The 12,297-nt window shown below is 40.4% G+C and overlaps 1 protein-coding gene across 11 annotated transcripts in view; it reads left to right on the top strand.

The window, feature by feature from the left end:
- LOC146681083 (abl interactor 2-like) overlaps positions 1-12,297 on the top strand; it is a 32,299-nt gene that overhangs the window by 12,365 nt on the left and 7,637 nt on the right. For 5 of the 11 annotated variants that reach the window (XM_085448406.1, XM_085448404.1, XM_085448405.1 and 2 more), the window contains 2 exons: positions 3,454-3,600; positions 6,209-6,333. In XM_085448406.1, the coding sequence (XP_085304532.1) occupies positions 3,454-3,600; positions 6,209-6,333 (272 nt within the window). Of the gene's footprint in view, positions 1-3,453; positions 3,601-6,208; positions 6,334-6,578; positions 6,786-12,297 lie in introns of all 11 variants that reach the window. The other 6 variants (XM_085448398.1, XM_085448399.1, XM_085448397.1 and 3 more) reach the window with 3 other exon arrangements.

Genomic DNA, 12,297 nt, shown 5'->3' with positions numbered 1-12,297 from the left:
TCACTTTAAGAAGACAATTAGCTGCGTTAAACCCATCAAATCCTGCCTGCCTAGCAGTACAGATACATGGTTGATATTAGCCTATTTTACCCTGTCACTATTTATATCCCAGCACTGGTGTATGCATGCTGGCTGATGAGTAAAAAGAAACTGATGTACTTACATGCTTAACTAATATTTTCCCAACTGAAAATAAAAAATTAGAATAAAATACAGAAGATTCAGTTGAACAAAATGGAAAATGTACAAACGCCGACCTTCTGTCCAAATTCAGCTTCTATATATAAGACCTGTGGTACTTTCGGTGATCGTCAAGTTGAGTACAAACAACGTACATTTAAAATGACACAAACAAAAAATGGCATTCGCAAGGGGGTTGCTGAATACCAAAATCAACTGGGATTTATAACAAATCTTTTATAAAGTTTGTTAACAATCACTTCATGTGTGACGATCTTCGTGCAACTTTTCATTCAGATTGGCCGACCCATTAATTAGGAAGTAAGGTACATATTATATATATTGCACTGCATTATACAAAAGTAATGATCATTATGATCACAAGGTATTTAAAGCTAAAAAAAAAAAAATCTAAGTGTAAATCATACCAGCTGTGATCCCATTATTTCTTAAAGGCATCTTAAAAAGGAAAAAAAAGTTTTTTGTTTGTTTTTTTTTTTTTTTTTGTTTGTTTTTTTTTTTATAAATCCCGGATCAGCCCCCATTCTTATTGCATTTTGTTTATTAAAATTGAAGATTTTTTTTTTTTCCTTTCTAGTTTGCTCTGATAATGTCATTTTCAACTGATTGAGTCTTTTTCCAAAAATGTCTTTTTGAGTCATCATCATTATTTAACTATAAAATGTATCTTTCAGCTCATATCTTGTTCATGCTGCTAAGTAATTACAGTGAATGTATTTTATCTTAACCATTAAATTGAGCACTATCAGCCAGATTTAGCCATACGGGCAGGCTGTGACAGGTTAATGGCTTTAATAGACTTTAATTTTAACTGTATAATGTAGGTGTAGTTTTGGAGCAACTTTAATTAGAGTGTCACTTTTCACTGAAGTTTCGTGGTCCTTTCTTAGTTTTGGAGTATTCTAATGTTATGTTCTGTGTCGGAGCTCATGGAAGCTGCAGAGGTGTTTGGTGTTGTCTGTCTTGTGCCTGACTGTTGGAGGTGTGTTTTATCCCACAGGAACTCTGCTAGTGCACCTCATAATGCTGTGTGTGTGTATGTCTTACCCTTGGGACAGTCCTATGTATGATGTGCTGTTTGTGTTTCTGTGGAAAAAGTGTGTGTGTGTGTGTGTGTGTGTGTCTCCTTCTGTCCCTTCAAGACGCATGCCGATCAACCACAGCTGCAACCCTCCATGACGCACCTTCAGCCGCAGCCTGTGGCTACAGGCGGACATCCTCTGTGTGATTTTTAATTTGTCGCCTTCTCCTCTGTTACTCAACTACCTCAGTTTTCATTTTGAGTTGTGTGTTTGTGACCCAGCTCGCCCACTCCTGGCTGCCCCATATTCCTCATAGCAGCGTTTTGCCATGGCAACAGTGCTCAGAGATGGGTCACCCCACTGTGTCAGCTGGGAAATTTACATCCAGCACATCTTATTGCAGGCCCAGATCAATAAAACCTCAGGGTTATGTTTTTTTTTCTATCCCTCCCATGTTAAAAACTGATCATCGTAGAGCTGCTGCTGGCTGAAAAAACACATTTCCAGGTTTTTATTCAAGGAGTTTATAGTTCAGAAGATGTGGGTGGGAACAATTGGGAACACTTTAGGGATTTAAACCTGTTGCTCTGATTTTATTATTTTAGTTCCCTTGAACAATTTCATAAATTCAGGATTGCTTTTGCTAATTTACACTGAGAGTCTAAGTGTTGAAGTTACTACATAACTCAGGAATTGTTGCTAAGTGACTAAAATTGAGTGGCATCATAATATTTCATACAGGAATACTTTTTTGTTTTGTTTTTATCATTTCATGAAAAAAAGAGTATATAAACACAAACTGTACTAGCAGTAATACAGATTTTTTAAATTAAAATTTTCTTTGTTCCAATCATTCTTGAAAAAGGTTTAAATGCTAGCATCAATTTAACATCATGAACCAGATGAGCTTGTGACTCCATAACACTGTGATCAATGAAAAATACAGTCCCTTTTAAATATCTTTGAAGTTAGTGCTTAGTGAAGTTAGATGGAAAAAAAAAAAAAAACAAGCTTCATCTCTCATTGATCTTCATCAGGGGTGTCAGACTCAGTTTTTGTAATGAGCCACATAAAGCACAGTTTGGTCTCAAGGGAGCCAGGCCAGTAAAGCAACTGCACCATAAACTGCCTTTGTTGTTATGTAAACCACAAGTAAACTTTGTCTTTGAGTGAACTAGGGGCTCTATAAAAGCACAGTACAGTTACTGTAGAGTTTTTAGAGCCAAACGGATAACGTGGGTTTACTCTTTATGATAAGAATTGGAAATGCTTGTCACATTTTCACCCTAGCGTAATGCTAGTGTAACCTAACCGTGAAGGGCAATGCACTTTGTTCAAAAGCTAAACATATATAAAAACTAGATTGCAGTTTGCCTTGTCATGCTTATTATATTTAACTGACACGAACCTGAAACTAGCTCGTACAACGTTTGAAACTTGCAGTCAGTCTACTATCAGTTTTGCAATGGAATGAGGTTGAGCAACAAGGTCTGCATGACAACAGTTTAACTGCAAAATGACATAAGAACTCAGTAACTTTGGTTTTATATAGGATACAACAGTTGGAAACCAGTCCAGTTGGTTCCCCTGTTGTAAAGAAACTAATTGTAGACAGGTTGGAGACTGACTCGAGTTGATTGCGAACTTTCACCAACCTGTCTGGGAGTGATTGCAAACAGTTTGAGTCGGACTGTGATTGTTTGCAGACAGGTTGCAATTGTTTTGTGATTTAATGTGGTTTTCAAATGCAAAAAGAATGTAATTGCAATCAATGGGCAACCACAACCACGTCCTGTTTTTATCCTAGTGTGACTGTGCCATGAACCACAATTGTCCAGCTGTAAAATAGATAGTTTTACGTAAACAATAAATGTCTTATAAATCAACAAATCAAACATGTCAGTAAAACTAGTTTTAATTGTAGTAGTTGCTTGATTTCATTAAGTGCAAACAAACTCATGGTGTATCTCCTTGGGAGTGTGTTTTTCAGCTGACAGCAGCCACGTCATTTCTGACTCCGCCCCCCTCACCTGTGGACCCCAGCCAGCCCCAGTGTTTCACCACCTGTCATCACCCATTTTTTTTTGTTTTTTTTTAAGTTTGCACTTGTTTGTTTCTTGCTCTCCTCCTCCCTCTCCCCCCTCCCCTCCCCCTACACTTCTCTATGGATGCCCTCCTTTCTCCCCCCCTCCCCTTCCTCTCGACTCCTGTCCTCCTGACCCTCTCGCAGGCGCCACTCCCCCTATAGGACGCTTGAGCCGGTGCGTCCACCCGTTGTCCCTAACGACTACGTCTCAAGCCCGACGCGCAACATGGCGCACCCCCAGCAGAGCCCTGCACGCACTGCATCTGTTAATCAGAGGAACCGCACGTACAGGTACCCCCACCCCACTTCCCAGCATGCCTCTCTACACTTTTTAAACAAGCCCCCCACCCCCCTTTTGCCCCACTCTACTTGCCTTTTCTTCTTCTCCCCTCCTACACTTAAAAATGCGATCCAGCTTCTGAGCACTTTCTCTGATATGGTACCTCGTTGAAATTATAACCACTCTTACTTCCTAAAACTCACATCCAGGCCCACATCAGCAGCTCCAGCTCCCAGGAGAAGCCCAGACTGACACATTATTTAGAAACCTCCTCACCTGTTTGCTCCCCTCGCTGCTCAGATAACAACAAAGAAACAAGCATGAGGTAGAGATGCAGAGCTTTATTTAGCTTGGCTAGACACAGGTTCCTATGGTAATAGTCATTAAATAGGCAGCGTCGCCCCCACAGTCCTGTCAATCCACTGTCAGTTCATCTCCCAAGATGAAGCTTTTTCATGCCCAACATGGAGTGATATTCTTAGATCCACCCTGCCTGCCGTCTCAGAAGTAAAAGCAAGAGGGGTTTTGGGAGGGGGAAAACAACATGGAAAGTTTCGTCACGGTGTCCCATCTGTTGGCCAAACATTTCAAGTATTTCTAGAAATAGGAAAACTTCCCCGACTCTCCTCTCAGCACGAGTGTGTATCTGCTCCACTCATCCATAGCTCATCTTCTTCATCTCTCAGCCATGCGCTCTCCCGCCTGTCAACAGAAAGTCTGCCCCATGTTTCATGATCTTTCCTGCTGCTTTTACGGCGTCTCATATCTGTCTTTGTCCCGTGTTGCCACTGCGTCAGCTGTGTCATGTGTTCCTGTGAAGGCTTCCAGCTGCCCCCACTTTTTCTTTTAATATTGTCACTGTCACATAGTCATTTCAAAGGCATACAGCTCACGCTAACACATCAATGCTCTTGAGGGTGCTACATTAATGAAGTGAGTTATTAAGAACAGAAAAGACAGCTGAACTGTGTGTTGCTTGAGGCTGGTTGCAGATTGAATATAAAACTGTATTAGAGAGGTGAATTATTTATAGATCTAAATTTCACTTGGAAATAAATGATGTGAACCTGGGAACAATGTCAGGAACTTTCAGGAAATGTCTGTTGTTTTCCCCAAAGGATTAAAAATCAGCCAGGTTCAGTGTAAACAGTTACTCCAGCATCTTTTCAAGATTGGGATTGGGGATCTGAGTTCAACAAAACTTTACAAGACCAACACGTGTACGTGTACGTGTGTGTGTGTGTGTGTGTGTGTGTTTGCATTTTTATGTGTGTCAATATTTTATGTATTTTTTTTAGAAAAGAAAGAAGTGGAGGTTAGAAAACAAAGCACCATGTGATATCCTGAGTTGTTGGCGTTCCTATATCGCCATGCTAATATTGGTCACTGATTAACATGCAACTGACCAATGATGCTGTTGTAGCATTCATTTAGCATTAGCCCAGAATTTAGCTAATGCTATTAAAAGCTGTCACTAGCAAAGCAACAATAGTAACCTTAATTTGGCCACAAACCTAATTTTATAATGTATTTGGTATAAAAGGTTGATCGGGGGAATTTTTTTTTTTATTTTTTATTTTTTTACTACAGTAAACACTTTATTCGGTTCTTGGTCTCAGTTGTTTTTAGGTCTTAATGATTGTAAAATTAATCTTTTAAATAAAATAAAAATATAAAAATAATAAGAAATTAGCATATACTCGAGTGTGGTTACCCTGTGATTGACAAGTTCTTTTGTTATGAGACGGCAGATTCATCTCTCTGTTGAACAGCATTTGGCTGCACTTAAAAAAACAAGTTTAAGTCTTGTGTTCCTTCATTTGTTTTTGCAATTACTATGCAGATTGTTGTCATAGTCAACAACTGACTCATCCTGCTAACAGTGCTAGCCAGGTAGCAAGTGGTAGGTGATCAGCTGGACCCTTTTTGTTGGATATTCACATCTGATTTGAAATAAAACAAAAGAAAAATTTCAAATTCTTTGATTCAGTTTATGATGCACTATCTGGTGCCCCTGGACACATCATCAGTGATGTAACCTGGGGTCATTGGGGGTTTTGGGTCTTTCAACAATCTCTCTTCTGACAGAACAGACAACCTGGTGTCTCCACCTTTCCCCCATGTGAAGAGAACTGTATCAAAACTGTATTTCAAAGGCAAGTAGATTACTTAACAGAGGCTAGAGCCATCTTTTTATACAGTCTATTTGCAAGTGCAAAATTGTTAATTTAAAATCATAACTGAGACCATTCACGCGTCTTGTTCACAGCACGGTTTTTGCCCCTTCTTGAGTAGTTTTGTACTCACACTCAAGTTTACTTTTGAGTCCTTATACCAAAATATCCTGCTGTCAGTATAAAGCACAGACTGTCACTTTTCCACGCGTCAGTAGTTCTCAAAGTTCCTGACTTTTGTTCCTGTGGCTCTGTAGTTGGGTTAAAAAAAGCTCCATACTGGTTTCAGGGCAGACTGCAACCATGTTACATGTAGGCTGTATTATTTCCTGTGATTGTTAACAAATGGTGCAGTTTTTTTTTTTTTTTGTTTTTTTTTTCCTCTTCCAATTTCTGCTGGTGTGTTTGTTTGTGGACTGACACATTTTTGCCGACCCATCGACAGCAGTGGGAGCAGCGGAGGCAGCCACCCCAGCAGCAGTCGCAGCAGCAGCCGAGAGAACAGCGGCAGTGGCAGCGTGGGCGTGCCCATCGCCGTTCCAACCCCAGCCCCACCCAACGTTTTCCCAGGTAACCCCCTTTTTTTGTCCCCCTTCCTCTCTTCTCTGAGCTGCAGGACCTTATTGTGACTGAAACGTACTAACTACACTAATCTTTGTTGAGTAATCTGGGAGTACTGCTCACTCTGGCTTTCATTAGTCGAATCGGTGTGCACAAACTCTGGATTGAATTTCTCTCCCCTTCTCACCCTTCTCTTAACCTCCCTTCACTTATCTTTCCTCCCCCTTTGTATCCTTGCACGATTCCCCCTTCAGGTTCAGCCCCTGCCCAGTCCAACGCAACCAAACCTCCCCCAAACACTGCCACAGCCCCTGGGCCCCCTTCCTCTGCCCTAGACGGACCCCCACAAGCCCCCAATCCCCCTGTAGAGATCCCGCCTGTACCCCCACCCCCTCCCCAACTCCCTGCCTCCACGGTACCTACTGGCACAGGCCCTGCTACTTATGGCAACCCTGCACAAGGTGAGTGCGACTCCCTCCTCACCCCCTGCACGCCCTCCATCCCGCCTTCCGTGACGTGCTTGTGTGATCCCAGTGTGCTCATTCATCACCCTAATTTATTTACTCATTTATTTTTCATCTGGAAGTCTGAATTAGTTCTTGAAAGATTTTCAGATCTAAAATTTGTTTCAGTTTAAATTTAGAAATTCAACCTGTTGAATGTTTTTAATGGCAGGAAAAAAGGATTTATTGTACCTGCGACTACACCAGTCATTTTGAAACTACAGGTAGCTGTGCAGAAGACACAAAAAATGAAGTTATACCGTGGACCTGAATACATTTCAGCATAAAAGCTGGCTTAAGCAAATAATGATTACAATAAGTAGCAGAAAATAACAAGCAAAACATAAACAATGATAGTTTATTTTTTACTCCATAAACTCTATTGTTTCCCCCGTGGTCCACCGAGTACCTGTGACATCTATATCTGAGAGTGATGAGTTTCTGAATTTCTTTGTGGATAAAGTTGATCATGTCCGTATGAGCATTGGTTCTTCAATACCATCTGTTTGTGTCTCTGGGCCACCTCCCCCTCATTTACTGTCAGTGTTTAACCCAATGACCATATGTGACCTTTCACTCCTGCTGGATAAAATGAAAATTACCACTTGTGCAAATGACATTCTACCTGCTGGGCTGTTTAAAAATGCTCTCTCTGTCATTGGCCCCTCTATTGTAGAGATATGCAATGCCTCTCTTTTAACATGTGTGGTCCCTACGTTCTGTAAGCATGCTGTTGTTGAGCCGATATTAAAAAAAGAGCAGTTTGGATCCAACTCAGCTTAAGAATTATAGGCCTATCTCTAAGCTTCCATTATTATCGAAAATTCTGGAAAAAGTAGTTGCAGATCAACTTACCACTTTTTTTTTTTTTTTTTTTAGAAAAACATGAAATTTATGACCAATTTCAGTCAGGTTTCCGTAAAAGTCACTCAACAGAAACCGCATTACTTAAAGTCTCTAGTGACATTATGATGTCAGCTGACTCCGGAGCATCCTCAGTCATGGTTTTGTTGGACTTGACATCTGCCTTTGACACCATTGACCATACCATCCTGATTAACAGGCTCCGGGACGTAGTTGGTGTGTCCGGTCTGGCTTTGAAGTGGTTTCAGTCATACCTCTCCAACAGATCTTTTAGTGTTTTTGCGAATCGGTTTATGTCACATTCTAAAGATCTGACATGTGGGGTACCGCAGGGTTCAGTTCTGGGTCCTATTCTTTTTCTTTTGTACATGTTACCTCTAGGACTTATAATTAGGCAGTTCCCTGAGGTGTCTTATCACTGCTATGCTGATGATATTCAGCTCTATTGCTCTTTTAAGCCGATGGAAGTCCATAAACTGTCCTCTTTAATTAAATGTTTAGCTTCCATTGAACAGTGGCTTGGTGACAACTACTTACAGTTGAACTCTGAGAAGTCAGAAACATTAATTATTGCCCCGACAACCAGATATCTCTAATCAAACAGCATCTTGGTTCTCTTGGCTCATCTGTTCACCTGAGCCTCAGGTACCTTGGTGTGATGTTTGATTCTGCCATGTCCCTAGAACAACACTCTGGCCAGTTAATTAGGAACTGCCTTTTTCACCTAAGAAACATCTCCAAACTGCAAACTTTGCTGTCTGAGTTAGAAATGGTTATTCATGCTTATATTTCTTCTCGCTTAGATTATTGTAACAGCCTTTTTCTTTGTTTGAGGAAAAGGAATCTTGATCGTCTCCAGTTAGTCCAGAATGCTGCTGCAAGGCTTTTAACTAAGACACGAAAAAGAGAGCACATTACACCAGTGTTACGCTCATTACACTGGCTTCCAGTACATTTCAGAATTCATTTTAAAATCTTGGTACTGACTTTTAAAGCTTTGAATTGTGATGCCCCTGCTTACATTTCTGGGCCCGTATCCCTAAAGATTCTGAGAATCCTCTCAGAGAGCTCCTAACTTAACCTAAAAATTCCTTGCCAGGAGTTTTAGCTTAGAGGTGATTCCAGAACATTTTCAGTGAACTCTGAGCAAGGAATGGATGGAAAATCCTATCTTAGTGAGGAGGTGTGGTTGACCCCGTTGCTAGGTATGAGTCATCATTTCAAAAGCCGTGATTGGTTGATCCTACAAGTTTGATGGAAATGAGCTTTTGGTGATAATGAGCAAAGGATGTACCCTCAAATCAGTAAACATAATTATACACTCTAATCTTATGCTGACTGTAATTGTAAATAATATTTCACATTCAAGAAAATATCTGGAAAATGAATAGTAAGCTGTAGGGGTTATAGCCTAACATTAGAATCCAAAATATGTGAAAACTTAAACTCATTACACCCTGTTCAAATAATAATTCGTGTCTTATTTGCTCATATAAATATCCTAGCTGGCATATTTTGTACTTTCACTCCCATATGGACCCCGTTGAAAACAAGATGGCCTATCTCAAGGGGCTGTCCTTAATGAAGTAGAAATCACAACGTTACAAGTCCAGTGTGGTCTTAACGAGGGTAACACGGCTCAGCTTTTAGCAATGTCTGTGATTGCAGACCCAAGTCATCACTGCTGCATTGTTGCATTTTCCCGGTTGCCAAATACCTCAGGGTTGTGATTACTTTCGTCTCCGGTGTAATAGCGTTGTGGCGTCGAGTTGGTGAAGTAATTGTATCTCTAAGGAGATCCACCACAAACATGATTCCTGCACGATCCAATCTGTAGCATCTCAATAATTCCCTGTCATCCAGTGTTTGCAGGACATCTCTCCTGCCTCTTCTGTTGGCCATTTTGTGCAGCTGCTTAGGGGAACTCCTAAGCCACTAAAAGTCCTCTTCCCTGCTCTTAGCAGATCTCGCCTTAGGAGCCCTTTTAAGCGCTAGGAATCTTGAGGAATAGCTTTTATATTAACTGGGATTGTCGTGTCACTTTTAGGGGAAATTCTAAGAAAACGTCATGACTCTGAGAATTTTCTTAGAATTTGGCCGCTAGGAGCCACTTTTTGCACAAAGATTCTTTAGGGATACGGGCCCTGATCTTTTAGAACCCCCCGCTCCCTCTCGCAGCCTGAGATCTTCTAATCAAAGGCTGTTGGTAGTCCCTCGAACATATTTTAAAACCAGAGGTGATAGATCTTTTAGAGCGGTGGCCCCCAGGTTGTGGAATGCTCTCCCTCCATCATTACGTTGCCTTGATTGTATTTATTCTTTTAAAAAGCAACTTAAGACTCATTTATTTAGATTGGCTTTTAATTAGATTTGTGCTGTGTTTTATTATTAATGTATTTTATGTGTTTCTGTTTTATATTACTGTGAAGCACTTGAAGTGGTTTTTATCCTGTGAAAAGTGCTATATAAATAAATTGATTTGATTTGATAACAATTTATAAACAGTTGAAACACAAAATTATACAGGACAGGATTCAGATGAATACATTAACTAGGATACGACCACAACTATTACTCTCCCTCAATGAATACAGTAACTACTGCTGCGTTCCCTCAATGATGACAAGTAGTCAAGTACAACTAGGTTCCCTTGACGATGACTACTACGATGATGTTCCCTTGACAAGTACTTCAACGACCACGACATTCCCTTGACGACTACGACGATGAATCAATTCCCTTACAGCTATGACAACTACATTACTTAGACTACAAAGACAACTATTACATTCCCTGAATGAATACAATAACTACTGTTGCGATCCCTAGATGACTCTGCTACGGTAGTCTACATTCACTTGATAACTACAAAAATCCATTAGTCTTCATATTGTTCAATTCAGGGTGAAGTAAAGAGGTTTCTGCTGTAAACGGCTTTGACACTTCTGTAAGCCAATTTATAAACCGCAGTCACTTAGTCTCAAGTACTTTTAGTGTGAAAGAAATGGACAGGAAGAAGTCCTTTACACAAGCGGAAAACAAACTAATACTAAGTTGAAATGAGCAGTTTAAACTGAACACAATGAAAATGTCAGAAATTTTAAGAAAAGGGGAGGTAAGGCTTTAATGTTTAAGATGGTACCTGATCATTTAAGTTTCTTTAAAAATGCTAGAAACAGTGAAGTGGTTATACGTGTCGAATGAATTCTCATGAAAGCTGTAAATTCCCAAAGATTTTGTATTTAAATTCAAAACTTGAGTGAAGTTTAAGATGATTATCTTTCAATATAACTGCAGTTTGTCTGGACTGTTCTCTGCAAAAACAAATTTGAATGTTTTATTTTAGACCTGGCAGTGATGCCACTGAAGTACTCAGAAAACCGAAAGTGCTCTGATAGGTGGAGCTGCATTATTTTAATTTGATGGTCTTCTATTCAGGATGTAGACTGGATTTAAAGCTCTGATGAGCACTGCGGTCGGTATTAAAAAGAAACTCTCACCTCATAAGGGCTGCACACATGAATTAAATATTGACTGCAAGAAATGACTTTAAAGAAGACGAGTCTCTTACCTGGGTGATTTTACTCAGTGTTAGAAAATACTTGTAAAACAGGTCTTTGACTGTACGTCTTTGCTGTAGTCTGTGGAACAGACAAAACAAACAAACTTCCACAAGTCCTGTTTGTGTGCAGCTCTTCTGCCATCTGCCTCCAACTTTCCATCATCCCGCTGCTGCTGCTAGATGCTCCACTCGTCCTCCCTCTCGGCCTCTCATAGGCCTCCAGCATCTCTGTCATGATGATGTTCTGATATTTAATGCATGAGCTGTGTGGTGATATGCTTTCTTGCTGTGTTTATTTATTTGTTCTTTTCTTAATGGTGTCCAGGTGATTTGTTCTTTTGTTTTTCTGTGGCTGGATGTTGTAATTATCTGGAAGGTGGAACTGCTGTTACCCAAATGTTAATATTTGAATTGGCTCAGAGAGAGATTTGGGACAAGTTAAGGGACGTGTTACTCAGTTCTTTTTTTTTTTTTTTTTTTTTTTTCTCTCCCCCCTGACACTTTTCATTTAAAGGTGAGATGCAAAAAAAAAAAAGTATAAAATGCTAAATTTTCTAGTCAAAGGAGCTTGCAAAGAAAAGCGTCTGGACTTCTTTAAGTTGCTTGAAGACGTTTCACCTCTCATCCGAGAAGCTTCTTCAGTTCTAAGGTCAAATGGTGGAGAGTCCCAGATATAAACCTAGTGGGAGTTTCCCCCCACAGAGGGACAAAAGGACCCCCTGATGATCCTCTAATCGCCTGAGCCAAGGTGTGAAACTGGGTGTGGGTCACAATCAGCAAGAGTTTCGGGTGAGTTCATTGTGAAACCTGGCCCCACCTTATCATGCGAATTCCTGAGATCAGATGGCCAGGATGTGAGTGGGCGTTGAGGCGTCTGGAGAGGGAACTCAAAACTGGATTATAGATGGCAGACAGTTTGTGTCGTAAGCCACCGCCTCTGTTCAAAGATGGTCGCTCACAGTGGATATAGATGCTTCTTTCACTCCTCTTTCAAACCATCTGTCCTCTCTGTCCAAAATGTGAACATTGGCATCCTCGAAAGAG

Source organism: Copadichromis virginalis, linkage group LG23, assembly GCF_057382275.1.
Source record: "Copadichromis virginalis isolate Kocher_CV1m ecotype Utaka linkage group LG23, C_Virginalis_male_GT1.1, whole genome shotgun sequence".
Classification (NCBI taxonomy): Eukaryota; Metazoa; Chordata; class Actinopteri; order Cichliformes; family Cichlidae; genus Copadichromis; species Copadichromis virginalis.
Note: the sequence above shows the minus strand (reverse complement) of the source record. Positions and strands in the feature narration are given on the sequence as shown.